Raw genomic sequence first — 15,481 nt, 5'->3', positions numbered from 1 at the left:
CCCCTAAATTCACATGTTAGAGTCCTAACCCCCATCCTTAAGAATGTGACTGTATTTGAAGATAGGGTCTTTAAAGCGACAATTACATAAAATGAGGTGACTATTGATATCCAATGGGACTGGTATTCTGATAAGAAGAGGAGATTAGGAGTCTGACATGCATAGAGGAAAGGCAGTGAGTAGACACAGGGAGAAGACGGCCATCTGCCAGCCAAAAAGAGAGGCCTCAGGAAAAACTAACTCTGCTGACACCTTGATCTCAGCCTTTTAGCCTCCAGAACTGTGAGGAAAGAAATTTGTGTTGTTTAAGCCATTCAGACTATGGTACTTTGTTAAGGCAGCCCTAGCAAACTGACTGAGATGGGGTCTCCCAGACACCCTACCCCACCTTCACTTACCTACTTCAGATTCCCCACCTGCCCCAAGGGGAATAAAGTGAGAGGAGGTGGAAAGGACCCAGAGGACTGGGATGCTGGGCTGAGTGAGAAGATTTCACCTTATTGGCCTGGGAGGCATTGAGGGTTGATGAGCAAGGGGAGGGAGACCAACTTGAGAATATGACCTCCCTGGGACATGGAGTGGCAGGACTCAGACTGTCAAACAAGAACTATTTCAAGAAGGCCCCGCCAATGGGACTGAAATGAAGGGGCTAAAGGAAAGCCCATCAGCAGGTCCCGCAGACTGATTAGTGAGGCATCTCTTTCCCGCTCAGCTCATCCAAGGCCAGACCTATAAGGTGGGAGTCTCCTTACAGGAGGGGGAAGGAGGAGGAGGAATTGTGCCCGGGGAAGACCCCTAGCGCTGAATGCTAATAGTCCTGGCAGCCACCTGATTGCTAGGATTAGCAAAGTACGGAGCAGGCAAGAAGGGAACTGGCAGCTTCTCCCGGGAAGAGTGCATCACTTCATTCTCAGAGAAATGAAGGGAAGCACCCTTTTTGCAGACGAGGAAGTGGAGGCTTGGAAAAGCCAATTCATTGGAGGCAGGTCCAGACTCAAACCCAAGTCTTCTAACTCCAGAGCCCGCAGCCTGAGCTGTGCGGGCCCCGTGGGAGAGGCTTTTAGGAGGACTTGGCAGGGACAACTTCTGTGGTGAGGCGATGAGGTCAGGTCTCACCCTTCCCGCTTCCTTCAATGGTTCCTGCGTGTGCACAAGCACACACGTACATGCCCCATAACTCCCCCCCACACAAACACTCACATTCACAAACACACTCATGCACATATGTGCACACGTGTGCACTCACACAATGCACTCACATGAGTGCACACTCTCACACAGATGCACTCACATGTGTGCACACACAATGTACTCACTTGGGTGTGTGCACATGCATGCTGACATGTATGCACACTTGATCTCACACGTATACACCCTAACACACACACACGCTAATCCCATTGCCATGTGACCTTATCCTTCATTTGCACCACCACCTGGGTCTGGAAACAAGATGCTGTAGATGATAACAGCCCATACATCACACAAAAAGGCGTAGTTAAATAAATGGACAGACTTTGCTTTTTTTATGTGATGATCCTCCTCGGAGGCCCAAAGTTGAGTATATTTTATGTAAACTGTCTTCTAAAACACAAGAACACATTCTAATTGCTTTATGATTTGTTTCACAATTCAAAGTTGGAAGCGAATTCAGTTTTAGAAGTTGACATTACCCATTTGAAAGCACTTCCCCCCCCACCCCCCGCCCCTGAATTTTGTGGCTACATCAGAAATTAAAATTTTCTCATTTACCAGTGTGAACTGAAACAGATGTGTGTGAGGCTTCTGGTTCACCAGGTTACTCACAAGCATTTGGGGAAGTTTGTACTACATTGAGTAATCACAAAAATGGACAAACCTATTAATCAAAGCGAATTTACTAGGTGTTTGAAGCTCTTTCGCAATGAAAAAGCCATATACTAATTTTCAAGAATAATTACATTTTTAGTTTGGTCGTAAATGTGCAATGTTGCTCAAATGAAAGAAAGAAAAAAATGGGGTTATGAAGCTGATTTGATCTTTGCTTTTTTTCAACAAGACACGTTTCCCCATCATTGACTCGGAAACAGGACATATGTTCACACCTTTTCTACTTCGGCATGGCCTTAATAGGCTGGCAGAATCCCAGTGCTAAAAGGATCTTAAGGTCAGCCGTGTAACCACGGGGCTCCCTCCCCAATTAGACAGACATTCCTTCTGGGCTCAGTCAAAGAAAGCATTCTAATAAGAACAGCCATGTTCAGGACTTGTATGATGTGCTGAAGCACTTCGGGCACATCAACGGGGTTAATCCCCACAGAAACCTTCGGGCAAGGATGACAATCCCCATTTAACAGATGGGCAAACTGAAGTTTGGAAAACCAGCCATTTACCCAAAGTCACACAGCTGGGAAATGGTAGGGATGAGAGGCGAACCCAGGTCGGCTTAAAGCTAAAGTCTTGCCCTCCACCCTACGGGTCTGCCACCTACGGAGGATGTCCACAGACAGAAAGAAGCTACTGCTATTGCTTCCCTTTTTTTTGGGGGGGGGGGGGGGGGGCGGTATCTGGCAGGGCGACTGTAGAAAGGGCGGGGGACTAGGAGTCAGGTTACCCAGATTCTGGCATATGCTGCCACCTGGGGCCAGTCATGGTCCCACTCTGGGAAGGGAAGGCCACCTCACGGGGTGGGGGGCTGGGCTGGGGCTGTTATGTAACAGGGAAATGTGTGTGAACCCTTTTGCCCAGGGCAGGCACAAGGGAGGGACCTCATCGTTCCCCCTAATCCTCTAGGAGTGCACTGCCGTGCCTTTCTTTAAAACGACATCTGCAAACTTATTTTTTCTCCCAATCGTCCGTGCTTACTCCTAAAATATGTTTCCGGATATGATGAAGGGATGTCTTCTGAGTGCCTTTGTCAACAATTAAAGATTAATCCCTATCCTACACATGGAGAAAATCGAACCGAGAGAGCTGGAGGGTGTGTGTGGCCTCCGGAGAACGTCCCCTAACTGAGTTACATTTGTTCACAGAACTGGAAGTCACAGCGGGGACCCAGGCAGTGCTCGGCACTGCCAAATGCTGCGCAGGAAAGGGTTCTGCCCCGAACCAGCAAAGGAGACGAATTCTGAGACATCTTCAGAGTCTCCCCAAATCTTATTTTAAGGCTTTGTTGGTTATCAAACGCTTTCTGCGTTAACAACAACAAATCCACCTGAAATAAAATTTCAACCAAAAGATGGATTGAATCTACTTTGCTCAGCATAGAGCTTGAAGCATAACTTCACAATGGCGTGACAGTTCCAGACTATGCCAGGAAGATAAACACGTATGTCACGGACAAGCTTAGATGTTCCAAAATCAAAACAAAAACACAAAACCCTGAAGATGTTCCTCTATGGGCAGTTACTCTATGTCCTAAAGAATAAAGATGTTCCTTTATTCTGAAGATGTTCCTCTATGGGCAGTTACTCTATGTCCCGTTATCTATGCCAACAGGAATGTGGAGGGAGCCTAGATGCTGTGTTGATCGAGGATGCAGATCCCATGGATGGGATCCTCTGCAGTCATGAAACATGACTATAAAGATTGTGCAGCATCTGCTACAATGTTTTGTTTTGTTTTGTTTATTGATTCCAGAGAAGGAAAAGGAGAGGGAAAGAGAGAGAGAAATAGCCATTGGCTGCCTGCTGCACGCCCCGACCCAGGCATGTGTCCTACCTGGAACTGAACAGCAACCTCCTGGTGCATGGGGATGACGCTCAACCAACGGAGTCGAGTCACATTGTCTGGGCCTGCAACAATGTTTTTGTTTGGTTTTGGTTTTGGTTTGTTAATCCTCATGAGAGGATATTTTTTTCCATTGCTTTTCAGAGAGAGTGAACGGGAGGGTGGGAGGAGAGAGAGAGAGAGAGAGAGAGAGAGAGAGAGAGATGTGAGATTGCACATCAATTGGTTGCCTCCCGCACACTCTCTGACTGGGGGTGGGGAGCAAAATTGCAACCCAGGTACGTGCCCTTGACCGGGAATCGAACCCTTTGGTGCTACCACTGTTCAGGGCTGCAGCAATTTTGTTGTTAGCTTGAAATATATACAAGCAAGGGATAAATGGTGTATACTCTGCGGTAATAATTAGTTAAGTGTAAATCTGTCTATGGATAAGAATTGAAATGGATGCTGCCAAAAGTTAAATAGTCCTTGTTTTAGAGTGGTGCGGTTATCAAGAACCTAATTGTGTTAAATCAATATTACAGCTTGGTTCTTTTTTCTTTATTTTTTTAAAGGAGGATGGGGAAGGGTTGCTGAGTTGGCGTGCTGTTCCCAACACTGGAACTAACATCCTCAGTAAAGGAGGTGGGCACATCTCAGGAGCAGCAGCGCTGGAGAGCTGATGAGCGTGTCCAGGGGCAAAGAGAAAAGGGTCTACACCTGCCCTGCAAAGAGCAGGTTTGAAAGAACTCTCCATCACCGGCACGGAGCAGTGCCTCCTGGTGGGGTGAGAACTAGAGAAAGGAGAGAAACCTGTAGAAGTGTGGTGAGGGAGAGGGCTTCTCTGCAAGTGGGGGATTATATCACCACCAGGGGTCCCTGGAAGGAAAAGACAGTGGGTCCCAGTGCTCAGAGCTCACCACCCTCTGCTGCCCAAGAGATACCACCTGGCGTCCCTTCTCTACTCTGAACCACGACTCCTCCGGGCAGCCTGAGTCGTGTTCTCACCTCACGTGGAGAGAACCGAGGCTCTGAGGGGCCCACGACCAGCCCGGGCCAGACAGCGAGCAGGCAGCCGGTGGCTGCCGAGGACTGAATGCTTGTGTCCCCACACATTCCTATACTGAAACCGAATCCCCCAGGTGATGGTGTTAGGAGGTGGGGATTGGTGCCCTTATCAAAGGGACCCCCCTCTGCCATGTGGGGACACGGTGAGAAGACAGCCTTCTATAATCAGGAAGCAGGCTCTCACCACAGCATCTGCCTCCAGAACTGTGAGAAATAAGTGTGTTGTTGTTTTTGCCACCCAGTTATAGCAGCCTGGATGGACTAAGACAGTGGCCTCTGACTCCTTGTCCAAAATGTTTCCTCTTCCAAACCCAGGCCTCCCAAAGCCACCAGGACACACGGCTTCAGGCAAGGCTGTGGCAACGCCCAAGCACTCGAACCTCTCTGTTCCAAGTCACCGGGATCAGGGTGCCCCAAAGACTCCTCGACCAGGCCGGAGGAGCGGGGCCTCCGTCTGCATGAGAACACTTCCCGGGAAGCCGATGAAAGTGGGCAGAGGAAGGTGGGCCTGGGACCAGGTGGCCCTGACATGGGACACGCCCACACTGCTGTAGGCTGGACACGGAACTCAAACACAGGATGCCTGCCCATCCTTCCGCTTCCTCCCTCCTATTTCATCCTGTAAACCCGGGGGAGCCCAGGCCTGGCTCTGTGTGCCCCAAGCATGTCACTGCCTCCATCGCAGACACATTGCTCCCTCTGGACAATAACCTCTCTCTTCCACATTTCACGAGGCTGTCGTGGGGAAGTTTCAAAAATTTTAAGTTATTCTGCAACTTATTAAGTTCACGTTTTGTAAGTGCATTATATTCAGAGAGAAATGCAGATTTCAATACTGCCTCAGATAAACCCAAATGTGTCAATCCTATATAATAAAAGCCTAATATGCAAATTGTCCCCTCAGGCGGTTGTTCAACCAGGAGTTCGACTACTCGCTATGACGTGCGCTGACCACCAGGGGGCGGCGCGGAACATGGCGGGCTTCGGCAATGCAGCGCTGGCAGTGGGCGTCACTGAAGGCGCTGCCGGCTCCCATGGGCCCCGACGAGAGCGGGACCGTGGTGGGATGGTGGAGCAGGTGAGCAGGCGGCGCCAGGCCAAGGCAGGTGCAAGTGGGGGCCCAATCTCCCCGCAGAGGGCGACCAGCCCCCCATTGTAATTATTTTCCTTTCAATGTGCACGAATCTGTGCACCAGGCCACTAGTACATATATATGCCTACAGAACAAAAACCGACAACTTACTGCCTGTCTCATTAGATCAAAAATCCTTTACCTGGATTTCAAGACATCAGGTAGGAATTTCTCCAGAATGTGGCTCCAGCTTCTTGCCCAAGCCCCTCTCTCATTATTCCTTGGATGGTCATCTACCAGCCCCGTGTCCTCTCCTCCTCCAAGTTGTCCTCTAGGACCATCCTCCGCTCCCAGTCCTTTCAGCACCGGTGAGGTTCCCACATGTGACACGGGAACCCCGCCCACAAGCCTGGCAGGTCAGAGGCTGCCCCACTGTCCTCAGTGGCCATATTGACCCTCAGGGTGAACCAGGGGGCTTCAGCCAGGGCCGCTGGGAAAGAGAAACTCTAGCTGCTGGCAGCTGCCCTGCATTTCCTGGGAGAGTAAGGGCATCTTGAGAAATGTGGAGCCAGTACAGAGAAACACAAAATCAAGGTGCCTCCAGCGGTGCCCGAGCAGCATTTCCCTGGACTTCTCAGTTACTCAAGCTAATAAATTCCCTTTTTAATTTAAGCCAGCCTGAGTTAGGGATCTGTCACACTGCTATTTGAAGGAACAAGGACCCAAAGGCATCTGGAAAGGCTGGCTCTCATGAGATGATATCAGTGAGGGTAAAAGGGACATTCTGCTCTGGGGACCATGACCCTAACTGTACATGCACTGGCAGGGGACTTGGAGGCCATGGCGAGATAGGGCCACTGAGAAAGCCAAGGGGCCTATGGCTGAGGGGGGTGCAGAGAGGAGCGGGAGCAGAGCTGCCTGTGCACACCTCATGGGTACAGGGCCCCATACATGGTTTGAGGTGCACTGATCTCCTTGTTCCTCAGGGGGACTGGGCCAGTTGCCTCCAGCCCGAGCAGCCTCTTCCACTTGCTGCAGCCTGATGAATAAGTATTACCGTCCCCCGGTCTGATGTGGGGAAAGTTGGAAGGCCGGGCCTTAGAGTGCCATTCCCAGCGTGGAGGCCACTCCAGCTAGTCACTGTGGGATCAGAACAGCATCTGCTTAAGGGTTAAAGACCATACACTGCAAAGCATGAGATTGGGCCAGAGAGAATCCCAAGCACAGCAACCTTGCCTTTGACTCTGGACGGAGGCAGAGTTGGAGAGTGGACCCTGAGGGGAACAGAAATTGTTTGGCTGAAGAGTGTTCCCAGAGCAGGGAGCTTGGGAAACACTGCAGTGGAAGGGGGTTTGGTTATGAAAATGGTGGCAGGTCAATGGATACTGCTCCGTCCTCCTCTGGGGTAACAACACTTAATGGCATTCACCGGACCCCTAGCCATTCTCAGTCTTCTTTCCTCAAAAAGCCACAACATGCCCAGCCTCAGAGGATGAATCAAGATTGATTCAAGATTGAACCCCACACCAGACCCCCAGCGCAGGGTCCCAGAGCTTGGAAAAGAAGTCCCTATGGGAAGTAAGAACTACAGGCTGTAAGTACAGGCAAGTGGAAGAGGCTGCTCGGGCTGGAGGCAACTGGCCCAGTCCCTCTGAGGAACAAGGAAATCAGTGCACCTCAAACCATGTATGGGGCCCTGTACCCATGAGGTGTGCACAGCTCCACCACCCTTGCCAGTGACAGGATAATGGTGATCATGGGCCCTGGCTCTGGCTATGAGGGAAGTCTGCCAAGAGGTGCTGGGAATCTCCCCTCTGACTCAAATAATAGAGAAAGCCAATCAAGAAGATGACTCTTTTTCCTGCCTCCTTCCCTTCTACCTTGGCTACTCTTGTGTGAAGACTCATGCTTAGAATTGCAGCACCCATCGTGGTCAGGTCACTAAACTAACCCACAATCTTCTGAATGACTTCCAGGCTTCTCTGGTTCTGCAGGCTAATTCCATGATTGTATTGCTTAAGGGACCACACTCAGGTATCGTTACTCATCATCAAAAGCACACTTACTGACCAACACTTTCTTCCATGTTATCTTCTTTGCTTGTCACTACCCAGGCAGTTGTGACCAGCATATTGGGAAGAGGAAGTTGAGGCTTAGAAAGCTGAAGAGGTTAGATGACAGAGTGAGTGCTATGGCGGGACTGAAACCCTTCTCTGCCTGCCGGTATACATTCATTCAGTTCAGGAGCAATGCCGTGCATCTTCAAAGCCAATACATAGGATTTGACGATGGTGGCCTGGTAAATGCCTGTACTTGCCGCCTCCCACAACCACATCAAAATTACAAGTAAAATACAGAACAACCAACATCCAGAACTGCTGGAAAGCTGGCTGAATGGAAGTCCTACAACTAGACAAGTACAGAAGAAAGCACACTGAGACTGGTAGGAGGTGTGGAGGTGCGGAACGGGCTGGTCTGGCACCCATGTGTGCTGCTTTTTTAATCGGGAAGGAGATTGTCTCTGCAGAGGCCTCTTGGAGGAGCTAGGTGTCCCAACCCCACACCAGACCCCCAGCCCAGGGTCCCAGAGCTTGGAAAAGAAGTCCCTATGGGAAGTAAGAACTACGGGCTGTAAAAACCACAGTGGATTGGGGCTCAGGGACACAGAGGCTGCTGGACACCCAGCTGTTCCTCTTAAAAGGCCGGCACCATGAATTGAACTTACAAGGCCCTGCTTTCTCTGAGCCCCAGCACCAGGGCGAGGCTCTGGGGAACACAGACACATACGAGGAGGAAATGGATTGTCAGGCATCGGGGCAGGAACTCAGGAGCGACTTTCTCCCAGACAGAGGTGCTCTCAGGGATCATTGTTCCTGTGCTGGGACCTCCCCAGTGGCAGGACTGACTGGCAGCCATTTCTGTTTGCTCCGCCCTAGTGATTCCTGAAGAGCCGCCTCATCTAATTTACAAACCCACCCAAGCTGTGTGCAGCAGCTTTTGCATATGAATGGCCTGTCCTTGTTCAGGCTAACATCTCTCAAACAAGCTGCAGCTGGGTCAGGGAGCCCCAAACCTATCAATAAAAGGTCCAAGACCCAGCACCAGCCTGCCTTGCTTCATAGCTGGGCCTCACCTGGGCACTTCCAAACCCAATAAAGAGGAAGAATCTTCAGATCTCTCTGTAGCTCCTTCTGGGTGGCCCCAGGCAGAGGCTGACTTTGCAGCTCCCTGGAGACCCAAGAGCCAGTGTACCCAGTGGTCAGTGTCAGACCATATCAGATTACAACTCTATACATCCATAAGTGACACACTCAAGGGGCAGACTCAGTGAGCACTAAAGCCCCACTGAAGCAAATCCTGCTCCATAGGGGTGTCTCCTGCACAGCAGCTCTCTCAATGTAGTCCAGCTGGTCCTCACAGTCAATTGGCCTGGAGGTCAATTCCTCCCAGTGACACCAACAGCAATCAAGGCTCAACTACAAGACTGTGCACACAGCCCACAAAGGGGTGCACTTAGAGTGTCCATTTCAGGTGATTGGGGAGGCTGAGCCATTGGGCCCTATAGAACACCTACTACACAAGGCCACTCTACCAACTCAAGGAGACACAGTAGCTCTACCCAATACATAGAAACAAACACAGGGAAGCAGCCAAAATGCAGAGACAAATAAACATGTCACAAATGAAAGAAATGGAAGAAAGCAAACTACTGGATATAGAGTTCAAAACCACAGTTTTAAGTTTACTCAAGAATCTTCTAGAAACCTCCAAAAAAATGGAAAAGGACCAGTCAGAAATTAAGCATACACTGACTAAAATAAAGAATAATATACTGGGATTCAACAGTAGAGTAGAGGATTCTGAGAATCAAATCAACGATTTGAAATATGAAGAAGCAAAACACACCCAACCAGAAGAGCAAAATGAAAAAAAAGAACCCTGCCCTAACCGGTTTGGCTCAGTGGATAGAACGTCGGCCTGCGGACTCAAGGGTCCCAGGTTCGGTTCCGGTCAAGGGCATGTACCTTGGTTGCGGACACATACCCAGTGGGAAGTGTGCAGGAGGCAGCTGATGGATGTTTCTCTCTCATTGATGTTTCTAACCCTCTATCCCTCTCCCTTCCTCTGTGTAAAAAATCAATAAAATATATTAAAAAAAGAAAAAGAAAAAAAAAGAACCCAAAAATATGAAGATAGTGTAAGGAGCCTCTGGGACAACTTCAAGCGTACCAACATTTGCATTATAGGGGTGCCAGAAGAAGAGAGCAAGATATTGAAAACCTATTTGAAGAAATAATGACAGAAAACTTCCCCTACCTGGTGAAAGAAATAGACTTACAAATCCAGGAAGCACAGAGAGTCCTAAACAAGAAGAATCCAAGAGAACCACACCAAGACACATCATAATTAAAATGCCACGGGCTAAAGACAAAGAGAGAATCTTAAAAGCAACAAGAGAAAAGCAGTTAGTTACCTAAAGGGAATGCCCATACGATTGTCAGCTGATTTCTCAACAGAAATTATACAGGCCAGAAGGGAGTGGCAAGAAATATTCAAAGTGAGGAATAGCAAGGACCTACAACCAAGATTACTCTACTCAGCAAAGCTATTATTTAGAATTGAAGGTCAGATAAAGAGCTTCACAGACAAGAAAAAGCTAAAGGAGTTCATCACCCCAAACCAGTATTATATGAAATGTTGAAGGGTATTCTTTAAGAAGTAGAATAAAAAGATAAAAAATACGAACAACAAAATGGCAACAAATACATACCTATCAACAATTGAATCTAAAAATCAAAATAAACAAGAAATCTAATGAACAGAATAAACTGATGAATAAAATAGAATCAGAGACATGGAAATAGAGCAAACTGACAATTCTCAGAGGGAAGGGGAGTGGGAGGGGGGGGGAAGAGATTAAACCAAGATCTTATATGCATATATGCATTACCTATGGACACCGACAATAGGATGGCCAAGGCCTGGGGCAGGGCTGGGAACTGGGTGGAGGGGGGCAAGGGAGGGAAAAAGAGGGACATCTGTAATACTCTCAACAATAAAGATTTTTTAAAAAGCCAATATGTAAAAGTCTAATTTAACAATTAAAAAATGTTTGTGAAAGGAATACCCTGACAGTTGGCTCAATCTAATCATGCTGCTATTATTATGAAGCTCTCCCAAACTGCCTCACACCCCCCCCCCCCCAAAAAAAAAAAAAAGGCAGAGAAAGTGAGCATGCCAGGAAGTATTGGACAGAAACTTTTTTGGTTTGGGTGCCAGGAAATGTCAAGGGGACAAATGTAGTTATCCATCTCTAGCCACGGGACTGAAAACTGAGCCTCTTTATTAAAATGTACACCACAGAGCAGTCCTGACAAGTGACAGACAGAGACTGAAAAAGCTACAGTTGATTCTGGGTTTTACGGTAACAACTAATATATCTAGTTGATGGTAGGGAAGGAAAGTGCTTGAATTTTACCCTTGGTCTCTGGGTTTTTCTTGTTTTCTAAACTGACTGGTCTGGACAATGGAAGACCAACAGCCAACAATAAGTCCACTGTAAGCTGGAAATGACTTCTGAATACAACTTAATGTTTCTTTCATTCTTGAATTAAACTTTTTACTGTAGTAAAATTCAAGCTTTTGTAATACTGTAACTATAGGTGTAACTATTGGGGGCTGATTACTTAGGCAGCCTACTTAAAGCGCCTTAAAAACATATATCAGATGCTCGTTTTGCATTTATATTTTTGGATCATACTAAAGATACTATTGTTAATGATTCTTGCTCAAAAATCCTGTTTTTATGTACTGAAAACCATTTCTCTTATTTTATAGCATGGAAGGATAATCACAAGTTAACATGAATATTCCCTTATTGTAGCTTCTGGATCTCCATTGTCAGGCACATCAGCCAGTCCCAAATAAGTTATTTCATAGTTCTGTTCCCAAGGGAACAAACACAGTGGGCCCCATATTAACAGTGGCTTTTGTTGGCTTATTTAAAATAAACTTTTTCTGTCTTTAAAGTGGCATGTGGTTGGTAAGGATTTCTCTTCTTTAATTTGGATGTGGTTTCTGCCTCCAAAACTCTGAAAACAAACTTGTTGGTAAAAGGACAACCTGCAGGCACTCTCACATACACAACTACTTCAGCTCGAGCTTAAAAGAGGCTTCACTGAAAACAAACTAGAACTGAAAAACATGTTCAAGTACAAATGTTCTTTCCTGAAGCTATTTTCAGTTCATTTGTCTTTTATATCTAATAGTGTTCAAAAAATACCTTCCCATCTATTTAAAGCCAATTACCAGCTCACCATTATGTGCCTCCCACAGCCCCTTCATCTCTGCCAGGGACTCTCAGGGTCACCAGCCAGGGTGCGCACATTCCCCAGACAGTGACATCTGGGAGAAGAATGGGTAGAAGCAGAAACTGCTTGGCCCTGGGAGACAGATACCTTTCACAGGGGGCACGCAAACAGCCAGAAGCTCAACCCCAAGTGCATTCACACCGTGGCATCTCTGATGCTCCACTGGGATGGAAAAACTGGCCAGTGAGTACTCTGAGCACATGCCCCTCAGATACCAAGTTTAGTTAGTTAGTTGTAGGATGTGCTGAGATGTGTACATGCTAATGTCAGAATGCTGAATTGTGCAGCAAATCTGAAGTGGAAATCCCAGGATTCCAAAATGTTCCCTTTGCCTTCCTAGTGGAGAGAGAGAGAGAGAGAGAGAGAGAGAGAGAGAGAGAGAGAGAGAGAGAGAGAACGAACTTTGGTTTGCTCCGTGCCGCAGGAAGCCACTGCTCTCCCTGCCGACCCTCCAAATTCAGGACTCAGGATCCATCCACACTCCTCAGAAGTGGCTGCTTTCCCAGAACCCCCACCCCCATTAGAATAAACACAATTGGCAAGTTCTTTGCAAAAGGTTCTCCTGGGATTTCTGATTTACTCCATCCGGGCTTGCGGTTTATTTTTATACCCAGAGGGGTCTCCTATCCAAAAGAATAGCCACAGTTCTAGCACTAACAGGTAGAAACTTTACTGACCTTTCATAAATCAGTTCCACACTCTGGTCTCTAGGGATTTGCCAAAAGATAATGGGCTGCAATTATGAAACCATCACCAGGAGTTGCCAAGCAGGACCCTGGAGAGATTTCTGAAGTCTGCAGACACTTTCCAGGAAAAAAGAGGAAATCATTTCATGAAGCAGCAATTTTGCCTAAATCCAAGCAAGAAGAGATGTAATGCTGGCTTAAACTAAAGTGCTAAGAAATAGGTATGGTGAACTAGGACGTGTGGTGCAGTCTTCTCCCATTCCCCCCAAAGATTCCAAATTCACTCAATGATGGATAGACCACTGAATACCTTACTTAAAGATCACAGCTCTGCACGGTTCCGGGGGGTTGGTAGTAACAGACCCGTCCTTCCTCTCCTCTACCCTGAAACATGTGCTTTTCATGCTACAACGGAAGATGCCCCTTTGGGCAGGGCCCTTGGGATCCACCTTTCCCAGGAGGAAGAGGATGGCTCAAACGGGGAGGCCGCAGGAGGCAAGCTGGGCTCAGCCGGGAAAGCTCTAGTCAGTCCAGCCCCTCTGGTTCTATGGGGAGAGGCACTGCTGCACAAAAGCTGGGGGAGGGCTTGAGGACCCAAATGCAGCCACTGTAACAGAAGCGTCAGAGTCTTACATGCTTTCAAGAAAACTCGGATGCATTTGCATGGCCCAGGAGGCAGCCTGAAATTGGCACCCAGTTTTCTGGCCCAGACTGCTTCTCTTCCCCTCACTCTACCGGTCTCATGTGGGCATCCCTTCAGGTCTCGGTGGCACGGAGTGCGCAACCAGCTGCAGCAGCTCCAGAGCACAGCACCTCCAGGATGGAGCTGCCTCGAAACAAATTTTTCTGGGGGGGGTGGGGGGCGGGGGGTGCAGGGTGCGCAGGCCGGGCTGACCAGATCCCTTCCAGGTCCCAGCCCTAGGGTCTGTCTGGGGCGTTCCTCCACCGTGGCCGCCTGCTGGCTGGGGTCCCACGCCCCTCCAGGTACACCAGCGTTGGGAAGAGCAGCTGCTGCCAATGATGAGAGTCACCTCCAGACACTTCCCCTTGAGCCTCTTCCTTATGCCGGAGGAGCCCTGTGTCCACCTCAGGCGGGAAGCAACCGGCCAGGGCGCACACACCCGGGATCCTCTCTGTCCCTCTACTCGTCCCCAAACGGCCCTTCTAACTCACTTTTCCCAAGGCCGCTAGCACTGGAACGCGGCCTTGAGGCTGGAGTAGGGGCAGCAGGACCCCTCCGGGGCCGGCACTTTGCCGACCTCAGCTCCTCGCGCAGGCCACCAGGGTGGACTCGCGTGCACAGAACTAGCGGGCAAACCCTCCTCGGGGAGGCGGCCACACTGCCCGGGGCTCCCAGGGCACGGACACTCCCCCCCCCAGTCCCATGCACACCTTTCCAGGAATAGCCCCCAATGCTCCTCACCTCGCGCAGCAGGCGCTCCAGGTGCGGCTCCGCCCAGGTAGACAGGGCGCCCGGGACCCCCGTGCGCCGCAGCAGCTCCCGCTCCTCCTCGAGCGCTGCCACCCGGCCCTGCAGCGCCGACGCCTGGGCGCCCAGGAGCAGACAGGCGGCCGCTGAGCCCACGGAGAGCAGCAGGCACAGCGCGCTCACAGCCCAGGCTCCCACCGCCATCGCCGGGCGACCCCCGCCGCCGCCGCCGCCCGCCGGACCGCCCTTCCGCGTGTTGCCGCCGTCGCGCTCGCCCGGGCTCATGGCGCGATCTCTGCGTGTGCTGTCCGAGGGGGCGGTGCAGAGCTGGGGTGGCAGACCGAGCGCGCCGGGAGCGGGCAGAGAACCCGAGGCACGAGGTCGGCCCGGCGCAGGGCTTGGGCTCCAGGCAGCGGCGGATCGCGGCGCACGCCCCCTTCCCCTCCGCCAGCAGCTCCACAACAGCCACTTTGGGCAGTTTCCTCTATGCAGATAGACTCTGCCAGAAAAGGAGCCGGGACCCACCCAGGGGAGGAGCGGCCCGGTCAGCCCTGCGCGGCAAGGGGGCGGGAGCGGGAAGGGAGCTGGCTCCTCCGAGCCCCCGGCGCGTGCCTGGCGGACCCTGCGTGCAGCACGCACCTCCGCCCTCAGATGTCCCGGGCGCCGGGCTGCACCCACTCCCGCGCGGGCACCTCTGCGACCCCCCAGTAGGAGTTCCCACTGCGATCCCAAGATGTCTGAGATGCGCCCAGAGACTCAGAGCGCCTTCTGCAGCCCACCCCTGGCTGGAGCATTATTCATGCCTGGCGAAAATTCCTCTAAACTTGTGAATTAACCATGCTGACAATTTTTTAAAAGCTCAAAACTTCAAACCCTGTGGAAAACGTAGTGAGTCCGTCCTAGATGGCGCCTTAGCGCCACTTGGTGGCCGAAAGTGATCGCAGCGCGCTCACAGAGACAGGGTCGAGATTGCACCAAGCAGAAAGAATCTTAATCTTAGAATCTTGATTTCTCTACATTTATTATGTGCCAGGCATGTGGTGCTGGAAACAAACATTGTAAGACCTTGTCCCTGACAAGGCCTTTTAAAAGACTTGTAAGCCCTCCTAGAGAGGGCTTCCATTTGAGAAAATTGAGACTAAAAATGGAAAAGATGGAGAAAAAGAAC

The 15,481-nt window shown here is 49.9% G+C and overlaps 1 protein-coding gene across 1 annotated transcript in view; it reads right to left on the bottom strand.

Moving 5' to 3' along the window:
• COL23A1 (collagen type XXIII alpha 1 chain) overlaps positions 1-14,769 on the bottom strand; it is a 260,225-nt gene extending 245,456 nt beyond the window's left edge. The window contains exon 1 of the mRNA XM_028150086.2: positions 14,308-14,769. Within this exon, the coding sequence (XP_028005887.2) occupies positions 14,308-14,598 (291 nt within the window). The 5' untranslated portion in view covers positions 14,599-14,769. The remainder of the gene's footprint in view (positions 1-14,307) is intronic.
• Between the last annotated feature and the right edge of the window lie 712 nt (positions 14,770-15,481).

The sequence above is a fragment of the Eptesicus fuscus genome, chromosome 6 (assembly GCF_027574615.1).
Source record: "Eptesicus fuscus isolate TK198812 chromosome 6, DD_ASM_mEF_20220401, whole genome shotgun sequence".
In the NCBI taxonomy this organism is placed as follows: Eukaryota; Metazoa; Chordata; class Mammalia; order Chiroptera; family Vespertilionidae; genus Eptesicus; species Eptesicus fuscus.
This window is presented reverse-complemented; position numbering and strand designations above follow the sequence as displayed.